Here is a 22,412-nt window from a genome sequence, read left to right as displayed (position 1 = left end):
TAACATGTCCAGTGTAAAATACATAAGCTCAATAGCTGCAGCTGCAGTAAAATAATGACATTACGAATTACAATACTTCTAGTTGCAAACAGATTGTGTATGGCATTACCTCTATACTATTGTATGTAATTACATATTTCTATTACTGCCACTATTTTTAATATATTTCCCTTTATCATACCAGAGATGAGATTCCGACCAGTTAGTTCCTGTTGTTTCTAAACACATCTAAGCTACCCGCAGCCTGGAGCAGGACACTGCAAATAATCCATTGCCTCAGCCTTATTGATCAGAAACAGACAATCTGCAAACCACAGCTGTGGCCACCACACGCCATATGATTTCATCTCAGAGGTCACCAGGAAAAACAGATTTACCAGCCATGAGGGATTTGCAGACAGATCAGGAAACCGGCCTTACATATGTTGACATGTCTTACCCTTTTCCGTGTCTTGTCTTTAAGGAATGGTTTAATTATAGTGTACAGCGCATGGATGTACCAGGGCTGATTGACAAAATGGATGCCTCCAAACCGAGCTGGAAAGCTGTCCTAAATGTAAGAGAAAAACAGAAGCTCATTACCGGATATATAATAGGATGGCCAGCTGGTTAGAAAGGCAATTCATTATACAAGCAAGAGGACACAGTTTTATCAGTGAACCGAACTACACAGCAACCATTATATAGAAATAGCGATCGGATGCCTTTTTGAGTCTTGTGAGGCATGGTACAGCACATTTAAATCAAATATAAATTATTTAATGTACTTGTAGTTCTAGAAAAAAGTGTCAACATATCTAAAGATAGGTAGGGCACTATGCGATTTTTTTTAATCAAACCGATAATTGGGACGATTTTTTTCAGCAAAATCATGATTCTGAAATCTGTGCTACAGACTATACAATTTAAAAGAAATATCTGGTGAATTTCACAGTGCATTTGCCCACAAGGAGGATGACTTAGTGACAGGAAAACATAGGGAACATGGGCAGATTATGGTGAATGCACACACTGCATGATATCAGGGAAATTGAGGTCGAGATTTTCGGTTTTGACCGACAGATCGGATAAATGAAGGAATGCATTTGTGGATGTTTTCTAACCGTATTAGCGGGGAAACGCTAAAACGATAGTTCATACACACTATACAACAAATGAGGCCGATCACCCGATTATTGGTAAATCGCCCAATAAATAATAATAATTAATAATGCATTGATAATAATAATATGGGTGTACATATCTTCACACTATGTTGAATTAGTAGAATAAGACCACATTAAATACTATTCGAATCAGTGGAAAAAAAAAACATATTGGAAAAACTCTGAATAGAAGTGCTAACTGTAAGAGCAGTAAACAAATACTGATTTCCCATAGGAATTAATTGAAATGGAATGAAGTATAAGTTATACCCCTTTTACACCGGAGCTAAAACCCGGGTTATTGCAGGGTTAACCCGGGTAGCTCCTTGGTGTAAAAGGGGACAGGGTTGGATTGCGGGTCGAGTGACCCGGCAATCCAACCCAGGCAACTTGCAGGGTTTAACATTGGAGTAACCCTTGAAACCCTGCAGTGTGAACGGCGCACTCCGAGTCACGATGACCTGGAGCGCGCCACATGTTGGCCGATTGGTCCGGCTTCAGTGGCACTTGGAGATGACGTCATCTCCAAGCATCCACTTCAGCGCCGGAAAAGCCAGGTCTATGCAGACCCGACTTCGGTGTGAACGGCGCCGACTCGGGAATGTCCTGGGTCGGCGCCGGCTAAATTCCGGGTCTGACCCGGATTGCAACCTAGGGCCAGATTCAGACTTGGTCGCAAGCACTGAGCGCTCGCAACTGGGTTGATGGTGGCCCACAGCGCATGTGCACGACGGAGCATGGGCAATCCGGGGGCGAGCTGTCGATGTTGAGTGATAGAAGGAACGCTTGCCATTTGGGGGTGGCCCCATTGACATCACGAGTGATGTCAGTGGAGAGCTTCCGGCTCTGTTAGAGCCGAAAGCTCTCTGGGGCTTGCGATGAACAAGACCCTACCACAAGGGTCTCGTCACAAGCCCGATGGTCGCAATAATCTTGACCATCGCGACCATCATCATGGCCGCTCGCTATAGCTGTGGGTGGTTACCCACAGCTATGCGAGCGGCCAGGAGGCGCCGCACAAAAATAAAACGCCCTGATTCAGAGCGAGCGCTCTTTCAGAGCGTCCGGCTCTGAATCAGGGCCCCTGTTCCAACTCCGGGTCAGACCCAGAATTTATGTGTAAAAGGGGTATAAGTCTGGTATTTCTCTGAATGCAGTACGTCCACTGCTCTAACTCCATACATACACTGGGCCTGAATCCCAGATTTACGTTAATGCAATTGCAACTGCGATCTCTTAAGCTGGCCATACACGCTACAATGATCGGGGCGATCCGCCCGATATCTGTGGATCGCCCCGATAATGGTAGCGTGTGTGCGGGTGACCGAGGGTTAAATATTGCTCGGTCGGGCATGCCGGATTGTAGTGTATGCCCAGCCGCGGCCGACAGACATTTCCTGTATTCCTTCCTATGGAAGGAACAGGGAAATGTCTCAGGGAAAAGCGCAGATGTCGGGCTAATACACTGTGAGAAATCTCAGTGTATGCCACGGATCTGCGGCTGGCAGGCAGCCAGATAAAATGTCTGTCGGCCTGACATACATTTTATCTGGACGTGTATGCCCAGCTTTATGGATCACAATTGCTAAAATATGCTGATGTCTTCCAAAGCCTCCCGGGGCATAGGGACGCCCACTGATGCCTTCTCATATCTGTTCAACATGCATCAGCGTCAACACTGAGGCAGATCAGGCAGCCACACCGCTTCTGAGTGAAGTCTGACCAGCCTTAACCGCAGCTGAGAGCTCTCATGCTGCAAAGGAGATCGCAATGGCTAATTTATGCACGCCCATGAAACACTGTTTTAACAGTCCCGGAATGCATGAGTTTCCTTAACCATCCCCCTTTACCTCTGGCAAACACTGACTACCTGTCACTCACTTGGCGAGTGAATCTTCTGTGTGAGTGCAATCGCAAACCAATAGCTGCTCGTCCGCAGTACGAGTTACACACATGAGCAATGGCCAAAAATCGCTCAAAATCCGTAAATATTGGCAGACATCTCTGAATCAGGCCCATTGTCTCGCTGGCTCCTTAGTATAAGATTTCTCATGTCTTCATGCCATGTTACCAGCTATCTTCACATGTAAAATTAAATCCTGATCCAGTAGTACAATAGCAGACCCTCCAACATGACCCATTCCATTAGGTACAAAATACTCTGCTCCTGGACTTTCTTCTTCATTAATGATTGCAGCCACCTGTGTTGAAACTAGGGGTGAGCGGGTTCGGATTTCTGAAATCCGAACCCCCCCGAGCCCCCCCGATCCGAGTCCGATCCGAGTCAGGCTCGACTTTTCCCGCCTGACTCGGATCTGAAATCGAGGCAAAACGTCATCATCCCGCCTTCCGAGTCTCGCGGGTTTTGGATCCTATATAAGGTACCCGCGTCGGCGCCATTTTCTCACTCGGCTGTGGACAGTGAAGAGGGAGGGTGGGAGTTAGGGCTGTGTAGTGTAGTGTAGTGTAGTGCTGCTGTTGTCCACTACTTCAAAGTCCATAGGGGCTGGCTGTGTTGTGCTGTGCTGCTGTTGTTAATAGGGGCTGTGTCCACTACTTCAAAGTCCATAGGGGCTGGCTGGACTGTGTTGTGCAGTCAGTTCTCCATAGGGGCTGTCCACTCCAAAGTCCTGTGCAGTGTCCCAGTCCTAAAGGAGTGCTGTAGTGTTGTCCAGGGGGTGCTCTGTCCATCAGGGGTGCTCCCCCCAAGTGCTAAAAAAATAATATATTTTCTGTGTTTGTGAATTGTGTGCGCAGTAGCCGCACGTGCATCAACAAAGTAGTGCCAAGCGTGCGCCTGTGTCATAAGTAAAGGGCCGGCTGGCTTGACCGTTAAAGGGTGCTGTAACCCCCGAAAGTACACTCCAGTCCAAACCAAAAAAAAATTATTTTCTGTGTTTGTGAATTGTGTGCGCAGTAGCCGCACGTGCATCAACAAAGTAGTGCCAAGCGTGCGCCTGTGTCATAAGTAAAGGGCCGGCTGGCTTGACCGTTAAGGGTGCTGTAACCCCCGAAAGTACACTCCAGTCCAAACCAAAAAAAAAAATATTTTCTGTGTTTGTGAATTGTGTGCGCAGTAGCCGCACGTGCATCAACAAAGTAGTGCCAAGCGTGCGCCTGTGTCATAAGTAAAGGGCCGGCTGGCTTGACCGTTAAGGGTGCTGTAACCCCCGAAAGTACACTCCAGTCCAAACCAAAAAAAAAATTATTTTCTGTGTTTGTGAATTGTGTGCGCAGTAGCCGCACGTGCATCAACAAAGTAGTGCCAAGCGTGCACCTGTGTCATAAGTAAAGGGCCGGCTGGCTTGACCGTTAAGGGTGCTGTAACCCCCGAAAGTACACTCCAGTCCAAACCAAAAAAAAAATTATTTTCTGTGTTTGTGAATTGTGTGCGCAGTAGCCGCACGTGCATCAACAAAGTAGTGCCAAGCGTGCGCCTGTGTCATAAGTAAAGGGCCGGCTGGCTTGACCGTTAAAGGGTGCTGTAACCCCCAAAGTACACTCCAGTCCAAACCAAAAAAAAAATTATTTTCTGTGTTTGTGAATTGTGTGCGCAGTAGCCGCACGTGCATCAACAAAGTAGTGCCAAGCGTGCGCCTGTGTCATAAGTAAAGGGCCGGCTGGCTTGACCGTTAAAGGGTGCTGTAACCCCCGAAAGTACACTCCAGTCCAAACCAAAAAAAAATTATTTTCTGTGTTTGTGAATTGAGTGCGCAGTAGCCGCACGTGCATCAACAAAGTAGTGCCAAGCGTGCGCCTGTGTCATAAGTAAAGGGCCGGCTGGCTTGACCGTTAAAGGGTGCTGTAACCCCCGAAAGTACACTCCAGTCCAAACCAAAAAAAAATTATTTTCTGTGTTTGTGAATTGTGTGCGCAGTAGCCGCACGTGCATCAACAAAGTAGTGCCAAGCGTGCGCCTGTGTCATAAGTAAAGGGCCAGCTGGCTTGACCGTTAAAGGGTGCTGTAACCCCCAAAGTACACTCCAGTCCAAACCAAAAAAAAAATTATTTTCTGTGTTTGTGAATTGTGTGCGCAGTAGCCGCACGTGCATCAACAAAGTAGTGCCAAGCGTGCGCCTGTGTCATAAGTAAAGGGCCGGCTGGCTTGACCGTTAAAGGGTGCTGTAACCCCCGAAAGTACACTCCAGTCCAAACCAAAAAAAAATTATTTTCTGTGTTTGTGAATTGTGTGCGCAGTAGCCGCACGTGCATCAACAAAGTAGTGCCAAGCGTGCGCCTGTGTCATAAGTAAAGGGCCGGCTGGCTTGACCGTTAAAGGGTGCTGTAACCCACAAAGTACACTCCAGTCCAAACCCCCCAAAAAATTATTTTCTGTGTTTAGCCGCACGTATATATCAAATCGATATAACATAAATGGAGGACCAAACTTTCTCCGATAAAAATAAAATAGAGAAAGATCAAGAACCACTTCCTCCTAGTGCTGAAGCTGCTGCCACTAGTCATGACATAGACGATAACATGCCATCAACGTCGTCTGCCAAGGCCGATGCCCAATGTCATAGTAGAGGGCACATACAATCCCAAATGGCAAAGTTCAGGAAAATGACCTTGAAAAAGACATTTAAATCAGCTGAAGAGAAACGTAAACTTGCCAATATGCCATTTACGACACGGAGTGGCAAGGAATGGCTAAGGTCGATCCCTAGTATGTTCATGACTAGTGGTTCAGCTTCACATGACGATGGAAGCCCTCCTCCCACTAAAAAAATCAAAAGAGTTAAGCTGGCAAAAGCACAGCGAAGAACTGTGCTTTCTAAGAAGATATCACAAATCCCCAAGGAGAGTCCAAGTGTGGTGGTGGTTGCGATGCCTGACCTTCCCAGCACTGGACGGGAAGAGGTGGCTCTTTCCACCATTTGCACGCCCCCTGCAAGTGCTGAAAGGAGCACCCACAGTCCACTTGCTGATATGCAAATTGAAGATGTCACTGTTGAAGTACAACAGGATGAGGATACTGGTGTAGCTGGCGCTGAGGAGGAAGTTGGCGAGGAGGATTCTGATGGTGATGTGGTTTGTTTAAATCAGGCTCCGGGGGAGACAGTTGTTGTCCGTGGGATGAAAAAGCCCATCACGGTCATGCCTGGGCAGAAGACCAAACATTCCACCTCTTTGGTCTGGCAATATTTCTATCCAAATCCGGACAACAACTGTCTTGCCATATGTACCATATGTAAAGGTGAAATAAGTAGGGGTAGGGACGTCAACCACCTAGGAACATCCTCCCTTATACGGCACCTGCAGCGCGTTCATAAAAAGTTACTGTCAAGTTCAGAAACTTTGGCTAAGACCGTAAGCAGTCCAGGGACACCTAAATCCCGTTGTCCTGTTGTATCCAAGCGCCTGCAAACCACACCGTCAACTCCCTCCTCGTCAATTTCCTCCTTAGTCAGGATCGGAAGTAGTCCTGCAGGCCATGTCACTGGCATGACTGACTCTCCTATCCGGGATTCCTCTGGAGGATCCTGCATTGCTACGCCTACTGCTGCCGCTGCTGCTGTTGCTGCTGCTGGGAGTCGTTCATCATCCCAGAGAGGAAGTAGGAACACCACTACTTTTACTAAACAATTGACCCTCCAACAGTCCTTAGCGAGGAGGATGAAGTACGACAGCAGTCATCCTGAAGCAAAACGTATAACTGAGGCCTTGACTGCTATGTTGGTGTTAGACGTGCGTCCGGTATCCGCCATTAGTGCAGTGGGATTTAGACAATTGATGGAGGTAGTGTGTCCCCGGTTCCAAATCCCGTCTAGATTCCACTTCACTAGGCAGGCGATACCGAGACTGTACAGAAACGTCAGAAAAAGTGTCCTCAGTGTCCTGAAAAATGCCGTTGTACACAATGTCCACTTAACCACGGACATGTGGACAAGTGGAACAGGGCAGACTAAGGACTATATGACTGTGACAGCCCACTGGGTAGATGTATCACCTTACGCAGCAACAGCAGCAGCGTCACCAGTAGCAGCATCTCAGAAACGCCAGCTCGTTACAAGGCAGGCTACGCTGTGTATCACCGGTTTCAGTAAGAGGCACACCGCCGACAACCTCTTAGAGAAACTGAGGGAAATCATCGCCCAGTGGCTTACCCCACTTAGACTCTCCTGGGGATTTGTGATATCTGACAACGCCACCAATATTGTGCTGGCATTACATCTGGGCAAATTCCAGCACGTCCCATGTTTTGCTCACACAATAAACTTGGTGGTGCAGAATTTTCTGAAAAGCGACAGGGGCGTGCAGGAGACGCTTTGGGTGGCCCAAAAAATTTCTGGCCACTTTCGCCATTCAGCGACTGCGTGCCGAAGACTGGAGCGCCAGCAAACACTCTTGAACCTGCCCCGCCATCACCTGAAGCAAGAGGTTGTGACGCGGTGGAACTCAACCCTCTATATGCTTCAGAGGATGGAGGAGCAGCAAAAGGCCATACAAGCCTATACATCCACCTATGACATAGGCAAAGGAGGGGGTATGCACCTGACTCAAGCGCAGTGGAGAATGATTTCCGTGTTGTGCAAGGTTCTCCAGCCCTTCGAACTTGCCACACGTGAAGTCAGTTCAGACACAGCCAGCTTGAGTCAGGTCATTCCCCTCATCAGGCTTTTGCAGAAGCAGCTGGAGAAAGTGAAGGAGGAGCTAAGACGGAGCGATTCCGCTCGGCATGTGGGACTTGTGGATGAAGCCCTTCATTCGCTTTGCCAGGATTCCAGGGTGGTCAATCTGTTGAAATCAGACCACTACATTTTGGCCACCGTGCTTGATCCTAGGTTTAAAGCCTATGTGGTGTCTCTCTTTCCGGCCGACACAAGCCTGCAGAGGTGCAAAGACCTGCTGGTGAACACACTGTCAGCTGAAGCGGAACGTGACACGTCAACGGCTCCTTCTTCATTTTCTCCCGCAACTGGGGCTGCCAGGAAAAAACTTAGGTATCCTAAGCAACCCGCTGGCGGTGATGCAGGGCAGGCAGGACCAAGTTTGGACATCTGGTCCGGACTGAAGGACCTGGCAACAATTTCTGACATGTCTACTGTCACTGCATATGATACTGTCACCATTGACAGAATGGTGGAGGATTACATCGGTGACAGCATCCAAGTAGGCATGTCAGACAGTCCATACCTGTACTGGCAGGAAAAAGAGGCAATTTGGAGGCCCCTGTACAAGCTGGCTCTATTTTACCTGAGTTGCCCCCCCTCCAGTGTGTACTCCGAAAGAGTGTTTAGTGCAGCCGGGAACCTTGTCAGCGAAAGGCGTAGGAGGTTGCTTCCACAGAATGTGGAGAAGATGATGTTCATCAAAATGAATTATCAGCTCTTCCAGGGAGACCAGCCTCCAGAAGGTACAGAGGGACCTGTGGTGGTGGATTCAAGTGGGGACGAGTTAATACTTTGTGAGGATGAGGATGTACACACTGAAGAGGGTGAGGAATCGGTGGATGAGGAGGATGAGGATGACATCTTGCCTCCGTAGAGCCAGTTTGTGCAGGGACACATTAATTGCCAGCTTGTTTTGTGGGGGCCCAAACGAACCAATCATTTCAGCCACAGTTGTGTGGCAGACCCTGGCGCTGAAATGATTGATTTGTTAAAGTGTGCATGTCCTGTTTATACAACATAAGGGTGGGTGGGAGGGCCCAAGGACAATTCCATCTTGCACTTCTTTTTTTTCTTTGCATTATGTACAGTTTGGGGCCTAGTTTTTCTAACTGCCATCCTGTCTGCCACTGCAGTGTCACTCCTAGATGGGTCACGTGTTTGTGCCGCCCACTCGTGTCGCTTAGCATAGTCATCCAGCTACCTCGGTGCAACCTTTTGGACATGAAAACACTATTGTGAGGTGTGAGGTGTTCAGAATAGACTGGAAATGAGTGGAAATTAAGGTTATTGAGGTTAATAATAGCATAGGAGCAGAGAAACCAACAAATTCTGTGATTTTAGCTGTTTTTATGCTTTTTAAAAAAAAAATACAGATCCAAAACACAAAACCCAGAACCCAAAACACGGAAGGGTGGTTTTGGCAAAACCAATCCAGATCCAAAACACGAAGAAAGATCCAGATCCAAAACCAAAACACAAAACACGAAAAGTGGCCGGTGCACACCCCTAGTTGAAACACCTGTGGGAAGTCCAGGAGCAGAAGGCCTGATTCAGAGCCGGACACTCTGAAAGAGCACTCACTCTGAATCAGGGCGATTTTTTTTTTTTTTTTTATTGGAGCGGCCTCCTGACCACCCACAGCTATTGCGAGCGGCCAGGATGATAGTCGCGATGGTCAAGACCATTGCGACCATCGGGCTTGCGACGAGACCCTTGTGGTAGAGTCTCGTGGCCACAAGCCCCAGAGAGCTTCGGCTCTAATAGAGCCGGAAGCTCTCCCACTGACGTCACTGGTGATGTCAATGGGGCCGCCCACAAACGGCAGGTGTCCGCTTGGGAACGCCTCCGTTTGTGAAGCCACCCCCCGCCACGCCTACAAAACGGGGCGAGCTGTCGATCAACATCGACAGCCGTCCCTTTTGTAGTGAGCCACAGAGCGAGTGCATTTTGCACACTGGGCCACCATCGTCCCACTTGCGAGCGCTATGCGCTTGCGAACGGGTCTGAATCAGGCCCACAGTGTATTGTACCTAATAGAATGGGTCGTGTTGGAGGGTAGGCAATAGTGTGTATGTCCAGCCCAAGCATGATATCCATTTTTTGAATTACAAAACAGTTATATAGCATTAAATCAAGTAGAGTTTTTTGTTATAAAGCTTATTTTAACAGCTTAATGCCAGGGAATACTGTTTGGCATAAACTGCAGTTGTCAATTCACAGAATGACACATAAAGTAATTTACAGACTGGGAAAAATACACTCCAACAGTTAATTTGATTTTGAGCAAATGCGCCTACTGATCTCCTTCGCACATACATAGGTAACCTCCTATATTCTGTGTTTTGTAACTATTTTACTACTACTGTAAACTGGATGCTGCTGTTTTGGGATTGTAGGGCTGGATGGATAAAGGGAGAAAGAGTACCTCTTGCAGTGGCCTTCCTACATTGTAAGACCATTCCCTTCCTTCATCTCCACTTCACTGTTCTCTTAAACAATACTGGTTGATTGACTCATGGGCCCCATACATCTGTGCATCGCAGGATCGCAGAAATCCAACATGTTTCGGCGACTTGACGATCGCAATCGTCAAATCGGGGACATTTAACATGTCAAACAGCTGCGATCCGGCGACGGATTGCAGAACATCGATGGTGGGCGATCGGAAATTTCCGATCGCATCCCTGCATCGCGGCGATCCGTCGCAGATGTATGGGCACCTTTAGACTAAAGAGGGGGATTTGAGTCTTAATTATTGTACTGTATATTTCAATATTTTTTAATTTCTTTATTACTTTTATAGAAATCCACCTGTAAAAGTGCCTTGCTAATGTGCCTGATAGGTGCAACAGATTTAATTAAATGTATGGACAGCAGCCCTATCTCCCTACATCTTGAATAACATTTATGATCGGCAAAATGGAATGTTTATTTTTACATGTTACCTTAAACTAAGTAGAATGAATGCACCTAGTACCAGTTTGCCATATTGTTACTCTATTTCCATTTGCTTTGCATACAGCGACACTATAATGCATATGCTTTGCATAAATTAAATGCTAATTCCATTTGATTTGCATACAATGACAAGTTAATTTCATATACTTTTCATAAAATGACACGTTCATTCCATATGCTTTATGTACAATAACAAGCTAAATTCCATATGCTTTGCATGCGCTCGTGTCTTTCAAAAACAGGACCATGATGTTAAATTAAATTATCTCTTCTAAGAATACAATATGGTTGGGGTATTAGATTTAATCACCTTTTCCTTTTCCACTGCCCTTCTCCACCCACCTACTCCCTCTCCATAGCCATTCTCAACACACCTTCTCTCACCCAACAGCCCTTTTCTGCCCCAACTTCTACCTCCCCACAACCTTTCTCCATCCATATACTACTTATAGACCTGATAGCAGGAGCGTAATTACCATGGGTGCAGGTGGTGCCATTGTATGGGGCCCGAATCGCCTCCGGGGCCCTCTTCCCCACTGCAAGAGGTTTTGATGGTGGAAGCCCAACCATCATTTTAATGATGGGCTTCCGATGTCCATCCCTACTACAGAGTGTGGCTAGTTTCTGTGGGCAAGCCCCCTCTCTGGGACCAGCACTGCTCCTTTCTCACTTCAACCACAGATCAATCCTCATTCCTACTTTGCACCTCCCACTTCATGTTTATCCCCTCTACCCCCTCAGCTCCCCCTTTGTCCTTTCTCTCCTCCCCATGGCCCCAAATTCCACTATACTTCCCCAACATGGCATCCCCCATCCCTACCCCCTCATTCCTTGCGGCATCACTCCCAAACACCTCTACCCATTTCCCACCAGGTTCAGCTGAAATTGACCCTGTAAGAGGGACGAGCCAAGTCTCATTATCCTCTATGCACAGCCATAGCCTCTTCTACATGAAGCTAAGTCGCTCACATGTTACAGTTATGTTTTATTGATGTCATTGTATTCACTATTATCTGCATTTGATGTATAAGGAGCTTGGCTGATCACCATAATGTCCTCTCTGCTGTTTTTAATATATATATATATATATTGTGACAGGGGTTGTCTCTCACCTGATTTGCCCACAGGAATGTGGGATTAGCTCTCTCCAAGGGAGCTGGTAGACCTGTGCCGTCCCAGGATTTAGTGTAATTAGATCTGGAAAACTTACTTTGAAGAACTAGAGAGAACTTATCAGATTTTTTCAAAAACTACAGTAAGAAGGACAAAACACATCAGGAGCGAGCTGCAGTAAAGGTGGAAATGCGGTCAAATCCCAAAAATGCGGGTTTGACTGCATTTGTCATTTCTCTGGTTGCGGTGGGTAACGTCTTCTCCTGATGGTGTTACCCTATGGAAGCCTATGGGCCTCTATCGGAAGAGTGCTATCAGAGGGATCCAATCAAATCCCTCCCAGCACCTCCCGCGGCGCATGCATCCTTCTGTGCATGCGCAGGACAATAGAGGGGCTTCTGGGTCATAGACCTGGAAGTCCTCCACCACAAAGGACTGTTCTTACCGAGAGAGCGGTCCTTTGCGGTGTTCTTCATGCATACCAGTGTTGCTAACCCCGGCATGCATGTGAAGGGTGGCAGAATGCATCGCAGCCAGAATGCGGTGCATCATGCATCCCACCCCAGATGTGGTAAGAGGGTTTTATTTCTAAAGGCGATATATTTCAAATATCTAAGAGTGTGTAGGTGACACCATGTATACACATTTGATGTTAATGGAATTCCCATGAAGATACCACTCATGTAAGCAATCCACAGTTTGCAAGGTATCTGTTAATTTGAATGTACTTACCAGCTACTGCTACTAACTATGGGGTTGATGAATCAAGCAGTGGAGAAGTGGTAAAGTTGCCCATAGCAACCAATCAGCTTCTACCTATCATTTCTAGAACAGCTTCTACCTATCATTTTATAGAGTATACTTGATAAGTGCTACCTCAAAGCCGATTGGCCAATTTCTCCACTCTTTTTGCTGCTTGATACATCAACTCCTATATGCCCCAGATGTGAGACATGTTGACGGTGGAGAGCGCTACTGCGCTCACTCCATATTGGTTCCTACAGGAAAGCTTCAAATCCATAATGAAGATGGCTACCAACATTACTTAAGCACATGGGTGGCGCCATCTTGTCACCATGTTGGAGCACCACAGTGGAAGATGGACGTCTTCCACTTAGCTCAGAGAGACCTGGTGTACTCCTACTGATCCATGAAGCTAGAGACATTGGTACAGCTTCCTGCATCCTGCACCGCTACCCATATACCAGCTGGTGACCTGTAAGCTCTGCTCCATGTTATGAGTTTGTGTATGTATAACTATGAATATGGCTGTAAATTTCACATTGATGCTGAATACACCACCCCACTGGTTAAGTATTGGGCTGTTCATTAACTCCGCTGGTGTGTAACTACAACTCTGCCATACTGGCACCAGTTGTACACACATATTCCAGCAGGTTATGGGCCCATGTATAGAATCTACAGTTACGCAGGCCCCACGCTACATGGCCAGCAGTACACAGACACCATTGAGTTCCACTACGTCTCTAAGACCATTTTAAGCACAGGCACTGAGTGTCACAGTCGCAGAAAAAATTGTTGTATATCGATTCAGTTGATACCAATCATTTCAGCTGCAATAAAGAGTGGTTAACCACATTAGCCACGTGTGATCCTATAGCAATCAAAGGAATTGGGAATTAAATGCTTTCAGCTATGAAAGTTGGAACAATTACAGCCCATTTAAAAATTGGGACTAAAACAAGAGTTACAAAAATGCAAGACGTGCTTTATGTACCAGGGATGGATACACCTGATGTACACCTGTAGCCTTTATTTGTTTCCATTGTCCTCCCCTACAACCCTATTCCATTGATCCTGAAAAGGATCCCACTGTTTGCTAACATATGTGAATAAAAGAAAGGTAGCGCTGATTGACAAAATAAAACCAATTTATTATATCACATATAGCATGTTGCAATGGGACAAATAAACACAATGTGTCAATTCAATATCATAAAGATACAAATCTAATCAGAACCTGTATCTATTGTGTTTTAGTGGTTTGCAGTTCCCACTTTGTGTAGCTGTTCATTTGACAAGATAGCTTTCCAGCAGATTATTTTGCGCACCTGCTTCTATTTCCTCACTGTTTGCTAACATGCATGCAAACAGTGGCGTAACTACCGTGGGTGCAAGGGGTGCGGCTGCTATGGTGCCCGAGCAGCCTCTGTGGCCCACCACTCCCCTTGCATCCAGTGCTACACACAAGGTGGGCCGGTCCTATCAGGCCAGGTGTTAGTGATGTTGATTTGCTGCTGGCCCGCCAGCTGATTACAGCTGGCACACTGGCAGGCAGTCATGGAGTGGCAGTGCCACCAGTCGCGAAGCAATCAGAGCTCATGGACCAGCAGCCAATCAGCAGTGGTGGGTCCTGATTGGCTGTTGGTCTGTGAGCTCCGATTGGCTTGAGACTGGTGCCAGATTCAAATTGCACCGGCACTGTATGTTCATGCCTGCTGCTGCCTGCTGGTGCACTAGCTGTAATTAGCTGAAGGCCCAGGCCCCAAATCCACACCTGCTGGTGTCAGGGCTCAGCCGGGGATCGGCTCCCGCTTACTGCGCCGCCGGCTTCCCCTGTCATCCTGGGTGGTCGGGCAGCTTGCGCGACGGCGGGGGAGAAGCTGAGCATTCCCCCCGCATGCAGTGGCTTCCTGGTGGGCTGGTGTCTGGCATCACAAGTCCGGACATGGGCGCCGCCATGACAGTCGGCCCATGTGACTGTATCCTCCTTCCTGATAGGTCTGTGATCAGCTGATGCTGTGCACCTGTCTAAGGGTTCCCCTGGGTATATAACTGTTCCACAGGTTACAGGAAGTTGCCTGAACGGTTGTCTCCTAGCGTGCCTTAGTGAGTTCCCGGTCCAGGTTCCTATTTTCCTTACAGCAGCAGTGTTACCATCTCTACCTGTGTGCCTTAAACGTCTCTGGTGAATATCCGTGCAACAGTGTTACCACCTCTACCTGTGTGCCTTTACGTCTCTGGTGAATATCCGTGCTGCAGTGTTACCATCTCTACCTGTGTGCCTTAAACGTCTCTGGTGAATATCCATGCAACAGTGTTACCATCTCTACCTGTGTGCCTTTACGTCTCTGGTGAATATCCGTGCAACAGTGTTACCATCTCTACCTGTGTGCCTTTACGTCTCTGGTGAATATCCGTGCAGCAGTGTTACCATCTCTACCTGTGTGCCTTAACGTCTCTGGTGAATTCTCAAGTAACCGTGAGTCGCTCTCCACTTGAAATCCTTATTGATATTTGGTCCTCGTGTCAAGGTGTATTACTGTACGGTTAGGGTATCGCTTTGTGCCTAAGCAGGCATAACCTCTCTGGGCCATGGGTGTTGTGTCTCTATCCCTGCAGGGCTTGGGTACCTGGTCAAAGGACCGTGACCTGCTCACGGGGTGCAGCTAAGCCCAAATCCCAATTGGGGGGGTCACTGGCGAACACCATCCTGTGGGTTAGACTCCGCACCTTTGCCCAGGTCTCGCCAACACTCAAGACCTGTGGATGAGGAGAACATATATCCAGGCCCCTCGTCCCCGCTTCCTCCCCCAACTTAGGCCCTCCACGTCCTCTACTCCAGTATCAGACGTGACAGCTGGCTGCTAATGGCACATACGGGGAGATGAGAGGCTACTGGAGGGACACGGGGAGGTGAGTTGCTGGGGGACACTACTATTGTGTGGAATAATGTGTTATATGGGGCACTACTACTATGTGGCATGATCTGTAAAGAGTGTTACTGTGTGTAAGGGGCATTACTGCGTGGCATAATGTATAAGGGGCAATACTACTGCATGGCATAATGTATATAAAGGGCCTGTGTGGCATAACCTGAATAGGGTCTGTGTGGCATAACATGAATGGGCTCTGGGCCTAATTCAGACCCGCTCACGAGCGGGTCGATGTTGGCCCAGTGCGCATGCGCACGATGGAGGCGGCTCCGTCGTGCGCATGCTCAAGACCCAGATAGTGACGGCCAAGCCGTCGCTATGTGTCTCGTACCAAAGGGGGCGTGCTGTCGATGGTGAGTGACAGCAAGCCCCCTTTGGAGGGCGTGCTGGGGGCGTGGCTGCCCAGACGGAGGCGTTCCTATGGGAACGCCTACCATCTGGGGCCGGCCCCATTCTCATCACAAGTGATGTCAGTGGGAGTGCCTTTGGCTCTGATAGAGCCGAAACACTCCAGGGCTTGCGGCAACGAGACCCTACCACAAGGGTCTTGTCGCAAGCCCGATGGTCGTGATGGTCTTGACCATCGCGACCATCTTTTTGGCTGCTCGCTATAGCTGTGGGTGGTCACCCACAGCTATGCGAGCGGCCAGGGGAACGCTCTAAAAAAAGGGAGGGAGGGCACTGATTCAGGCCCACGGTGTATTGTACAGTGTATTGTGTCGTTGTTATTATCCAATTTATCATGCTCCGAAAACTGAAAGTTCTTGGTGCCTGACTGCGGGAACAGTAGATGGTGTTAGCCCGCTGCTTCCTATAGGAAGAGGGACTGGATTGTGAAGAGGGATCCATGTGGACCACTCTGCATCCTTGGTACCTCACACTGGCCCTGATTCAGAGCCGGATGCTCTGAATCAGGCCGCTCGCATAGCTGTGGGTGACCAACCACGGCTATAGCGAGCGGCCAAAAAGATGGTCACGATGGTCAAGACCATCGTGACCATTGGGCTTGCAACAAGACCCTTGTGGTAGGGTCTCGTTGCCGCAAGCCCTGGAGTGCTTTCGGCTCTATCAGAGCCAAAAGCACTCCCACTGACATCACTTGTGATGTCGGCCCCACTTGTGATGTCAGTGAGGCCGGGCCCAGACGGTAGGTGTTCCCATTGGAACACCTCCGTCTGGCCAGTCACGCCCCCGACACGCCCACCAAAGGGGGTGTGCTGTCACTCACCATCGACAAGCAGCGGCTTGCCCGTCGCTATCCGAGTCTCGCGCATGCACACGACGGAGCCGCCTCCGTCGTGCGCATGTGCACTGGCCTAACATCGACCCGCTTGCGAGCGCTAGCGAGCGGGTCTGAATTAGGCCCACTGTACACTGCAAGGTGAGAACTCAGCAGTGTAAATGAAAGTGTAGATGTTAGGCTGCTTCTGGGGAAAGCTTCTTATAGGAGCAGTCTTATCTGCACTTTGTATAGAAGCATATTAAGATCTATATACAGTAAATTTTATGTTTTTTTTGTAGGTTTAATATTTTGATGTAGCATTTCTAGAGCATACAATTAAATAATGACATTTAAGTTACACTTTTGAATAAATAGGAACTTTATCAGAGCCTGGTTAAGGGTGAGGCTCGCCTTGCCTGCTCTGTCCTATGCACATGGAGCATGGCACTGTGCAGATACATGCATTATGTAATGCCCATATGATCAGGATAGCCATCGACCATCAGTAGTTAACCATTGATTGCTATCTGCTGATGGTTTCTGCCATCAATGGCCCAGTGGCACCCAATGATTTTTCTCTTTTGATGGGACGAAACTTAGCCCCACCCCCATTTCTGGCTAGCATGTGGCCCGTCGTGTCCGCATCAGCGGTCGCTATGGAGGGGTGTAAACTAGATGGTTTTGTGCCATCAATGGTAATCACTGATGGAACCATCAATGCTGACCATCGATGGACACCCCACTATGGTAGGATACGATTGAGAGCAGGCCGATTGAGGAGTGGGTGGGCCAAAGGAGGTATGGGGTGGGGCGAGCCAGAGGAGGAGTAGGGTGGGTTGGAGGAGTGGGGACCGACTGGAGAAGGAGTGAGGGCGGACTGGAGGAGGAGTGTGGCGGGTGGGCAGGATAGGACAGCATCAGTGCTACAGCAGCATAGATGGGTGGGCTCTGCTGCACATCCCCCTGCACAGGAACTAACTGTTATTTAGTCACTGACAGGGACACAGGACCAATCATTAGAAGCTGGCAGACTAGCAGCAGCTGGGGCTCATCTGCAGGATCTGTGACTGCTACGATTGGCCTAAGCAGCTTTGTCACTGAATTTAAAAGTACAGTTAAGGAGAAATCAGTGTGAGGGGAGACAGCAGGGGGAAAAAGGGTGTATATGTGTGTGACAGTATAGAAGACAGTTAGCGGGGGGGGCTGCTGGCGGTTTAATGGTGGGTACACATCAGATGATATGTAGTCCGATCCCACGGATTGGAGCAATATATCGTACATATCGTCTGATGTGTACCCATGCTTGTGCTTGCCCGCCCGCAGACATGACAGATGGGACGACCCCGCGGTTGACATCATGCGGCTAAAAGCAGCTATGGACGATACAGTGCGCGATTGTTCAGTGTGTACTGGCGACTGACATCTCGTCCCGTTGGTTCTACTGTTGGCCGAGATACACATCGTTCTGATGTGTACCCGGACTGAGCCAGAACAGAGAGGATTAGGGGAGAGGAGAAAAAGAACTATAAAAGGGAAAATGAGGGAGAGAACTGAAAGATAAAGAAGGGAAAGAGCAGGAGATAAAGGATAGAGGAGAGAGTACATGGGGAATATTGCAGTTTGGTTGGGAAATGTGGAGTGAGAGTCCTGCTTGTGCCCCCTACTCTTCTATGTCTGTTGACTGGACTGACCTCCTGTACAGTATGTGACCTTCTACTTTACCTTGTCTGCCACCTGTCCTAACCTCCTGTTTGTGACCTCTACTATGTCTTGTCTGCCACCTGGCCTAACCTCCTGTTTGTGACCTCTACTATGCCTTGTCTACCACCTGGCCTGACCTTCTGCTTGTGACCCCTACTCTGCTATGTTTGTTGACTGGCCTGACCTCTTGTATGTGACACCCTACTATGCCTTGTCTGCCACCTCGCCTAACCTCCTGTTTGTGAGTTGTGACCTCTTTTGGAAAGAAGGTTTTAAAAGTGAAACTGGGTGCTCCCTATTGTAAGCAAGCCGTGTGGAAGCCGTGTGGACAAAAAGTTTCCCCTAGTGGAAACTGTTCAGAGTATGTGGAAAAAAGGGAGTATTTGTCCTGGTTAGGCGCTAATTAGGATGCTAACGACTAATGGACCCAAGAGGTCTCGGATAAATCTCAAATATATACATTTATTGATAAAAAGAATAAACATATGCATATTAGAAACACAATTTTTCACAAATTGAAAGTATATTCGATACTGTTAATATAAAATTGTGGCAGTGAATTGAATAATACCCCATGGAGGGTTGGAATTCACAAAACCCGAATGAAAAAATAAAATAAATGAAACATTTCTCAATGTAAATAAAATAATTGAAGTTAAAATGCCATTATAAATGAATGGATTTGTTCATGAATTGAGGAAAGTCCTACACGACAGGGAGTTGGGAAGCCAGCTGGTGTTGGCTGCAGGATCCCAGGTTGCCCTGCAGTGACTCCAATCGCATGTACCCAGTCAGGGAGGAAGTCCTTTGAAGTTTTGTAATCCGGAGGTTGGCACAGGTGCAGGTCGCCGACGCGTTTCGAGACGTACAGTCTCTTCTTCAAGGCTCTACTAAGCCTTGTCTGCCACCTGGAATGTCCTCCTGTATGTGACCTCCTACTCTGCCATATCTGCCACCTGGAATGACCTCCAGTTTGTGACCTCTACTATGTCTTGTCTGCCACCTGGAATGACCTCCAGTTTGTGACCTGACTATGTATCTTGTCTGCTGCTTGGTCTGAGCTCTTGCTTGTGACTCTGCCTTGTTTGCTGCTTTTCCTGACATGCTGCTTGTGACCCCTACTCAGCTTTGTCTACTGACTGGACCACATGGACACTACTCTGCTTTTCCTATTGCTGGCTGCATACTGCCAACTTAAGTTCTCGCTATTGTATTTACCTCATCATTGACTTTGTTCTAATCTGCCGTACTGTGTTATTGATTGGTTTACTAATTCCTGAATGCCACTTCTATTGTGGATAGTCTTTGTCGCAGCCTGGCATTCCCTGCATTCAAGTATTGCACAGTGAGTTTTGAATCCATTGGTGCAAGTTCTGAAGTTCTTCAGTAATACTTTGAAGGGGTCCTTGCAGGTCATTCCTTGTCTGATATAGTATCTATCTTCTATGAAACTGCACCTGATATATTATCAAACCTTCCAGTGACCAAGCAGTCTGTACACATGCACGGGGTGGAAGCATGGTGAAACAGAATATGTTGCATTTGTCTGTACACATTGACAAAACTGTGTAGTTAGATATCAGTGGTGGCGATTCAATTCAGCGCGATGTGGAATAGCCCCGGGAAGGAGTTCCTGGAGCTATTCAATTGACCACGCTGTTAGGTCTGACTACAGGATTACTCCTCCTGAGATGTGAGCATAAATCTGACTTAAGTGCTATCCACGATGCTGTTTTCCGGCTTAGCGCGGCGTTATCAGCCTCGCAGCCAGTGCTTTAGTCAGAGAATGCCGGTTACCAGTGGCGTAAGTTCATCCCAGACACCCGGAGGCAAGTTATAACTTGGTGCACCCCCCCTCCACCCATCACTGCCGCTGACACTGTAATGTAGCAATTTGCATGCAGACAGGCTATAGATAGACAAAGGTGGCAGCTGATGGTCTGACATGGAGCTCTCCACTAGTGTATGGTGGCTTTTCAGGTGCCGGGAAGGGGTCCCATGTATTGGGCGGCCATGACAGTATACTCCGGGTACATAGTTACAGCCCTAAGTGGGGTGAATATGTTTTGGACAATGGAGGAGGTGCCCCTTTAGATCTGGAGGCCAGAGGCAGGCTCCTCCATCGTCTCCCATAGTTCTGCCCCTGCCGGTTACTGTGACTGAACACCCAGCTTAAGGCGCGGTAACCGGCATTCTGCGACTTAAGTGATTCTAGTCGGACTTAACAGCGTGGTCCATTGAACTAATTCCCAGGGCTATTCAGCATTGCACTAAATTGAATTGCCCCCAGTGTGGACAATCAAATACTGGTGAACAAATAGCGTTCTATGGTGAAACCTCATCAAGATACATGGGGTACGACATCTCATCAGCAAACAGCTTTCTCCACACACCATCTTCTTGCCTCAATATTGTCAGTATTGACTCTTATGGACATGATTGGTCGCATAAGTAGTTGGTAACGTCCAAAAATAAAATAAAAATATATAAAAGGTAAAAATGCCCTGGTTGTGTTCCTGGTTTCTCTATATGGTAAATATAGCTCTGAAGTCATCCTACTGGGTTTATTGAGGAAAACCAGAATAAAGATCATTTTAATACCAAACATTGACTACATACTTATTAGAACATTATATTTTTTTAATTAAATAAATGAAACCAGCAAATGTTTCATTTTGCACAACATACTTAAAATTCATTCTTCAGTTAATGCTGAACATAACTGTGATAGGGCTGGTAATAAGGCCATATCCTGCTGCTTTTACCTGCTATTATTGCTGGGAAAATAAATGTTCAGAAATAAAATTCCCAATTTGTAAGACTCATTTCTTTAATGATGCATTTGATATGCAGTATGAGTGTACAATGCAGCAGGCTTTCTTATGGCCTTTGTATTTCCAATGTTTTATTTTCCCACCTACATAATCCCTTAGGACCTCCGTGAAGCCACCTGAACATATCTGTCTAGAACACAAATAATTCCTGAATGTAATGAATTGAGAAGCACAACTCCCAATGAAGCATTGCATATGCTAATGAGCAATTAAGGATATTTTCAGCATAAATTTGGTTTAATAAAGTAGTTTGTATAGTATGACTAAATTATGGTCAGTTACGTAATAAACTAACTACATAAGGCAATTTGTTATATTTATTTATAATGAAAAACTATTTCCTCCTTCACATATAAAAATAAATTGAGTGCAATAATGTCGGGATCTTGGCGTCGGCATTTTGTCCATCGGCATCCTGGACGCCGGGATGCTGACTTCATCCCCAAAGGACAAATCATTCTAGTGACCAATATCCAATACAGAGAGAGAGAGCAAACTGCTAAATGATATACAACACAGTGATTTATGGTGTCCACTATACAAAACAGAATACAATCTTGTGTCCACTGTACACTGAAGATCCAATTCTACAGAGTGAGATTATTGTACAATGCAAACTATGTTTTGGTAACTACTACACTACCTAGACAAAAGTGATTGGACACCCCTGCACAAGCGAAATGCATACAATGCATACCATTATACGCGAGTTCCAAATGGCCACCAAAGTGGCGGTTTCAACAAGAACACTTGCAGTACTACGGAAACAACATATGTTTTTATCAGGACAACAACCCCACCTGTCATGTTTCCAGGGTGACGCTGGACTGGTATACAGAAAATACGGTAACCCGGATGGACTGGCGTGCTCAGAGTCCAGATCGTAACCCCACTGAGAGCCTCTGGGACGAATTGGAGAGACGGGTGCGTTCTAGGTTGACTCGACGTTCTTCAGTGTCACAGTTGGTCACTGTACTTGAGGCGGAATGGCAAAACATACCATCTGCTGTTGTCCAAGAACTTGTGGACAGTTTGCCAAGAAGGGTGACTGTAGGTTTACCACATGTAGTGATTACTGCAAAGTACTGACGTCAATAAAATCTCGTTGATCTATTTGCTGTCCAATCACTTTTGTGTACATAGTATAT

The 22,412-nt window shown here is 47.2% G+C and overlaps 1 protein-coding gene across 2 annotated transcripts in view; it reads right to left on the bottom strand.

Annotated features, from left to right (window-relative positions):
- The window catches only part of CLVS1 (clavesin 1), a 153,760-nt gene that overhangs the window by 35,111 nt on the left and 96,237 nt on the right, over nt 1–22,412 (bottom strand). For both annotated transcript variants that reach the window (XM_088469354.1, XM_088469355.1), the window contains exon 4: nt 440–550. In XM_088469354.1, coding sequence (XP_088325480.1) covers nt 440–550 — 111 coding nt within the window. The remainder of the gene's footprint in view (nt 1–439; nt 551–22,412) is intronic.

The sequence above is a fragment of the Taudactylus pleione genome, unplaced genomic scaffold (assembly GCF_031769625.1).
Source record: "Taudactylus pleione unplaced genomic scaffold, aTauple2 ptg000090l, whole genome shotgun sequence".
NCBI classification, from domain to species: Eukaryota; Metazoa; Chordata; class Amphibia; order Anura; family Myobatrachidae; genus Taudactylus; species Taudactylus pleione.
This window is presented reverse-complemented; position numbering and strand designations above follow the sequence as displayed.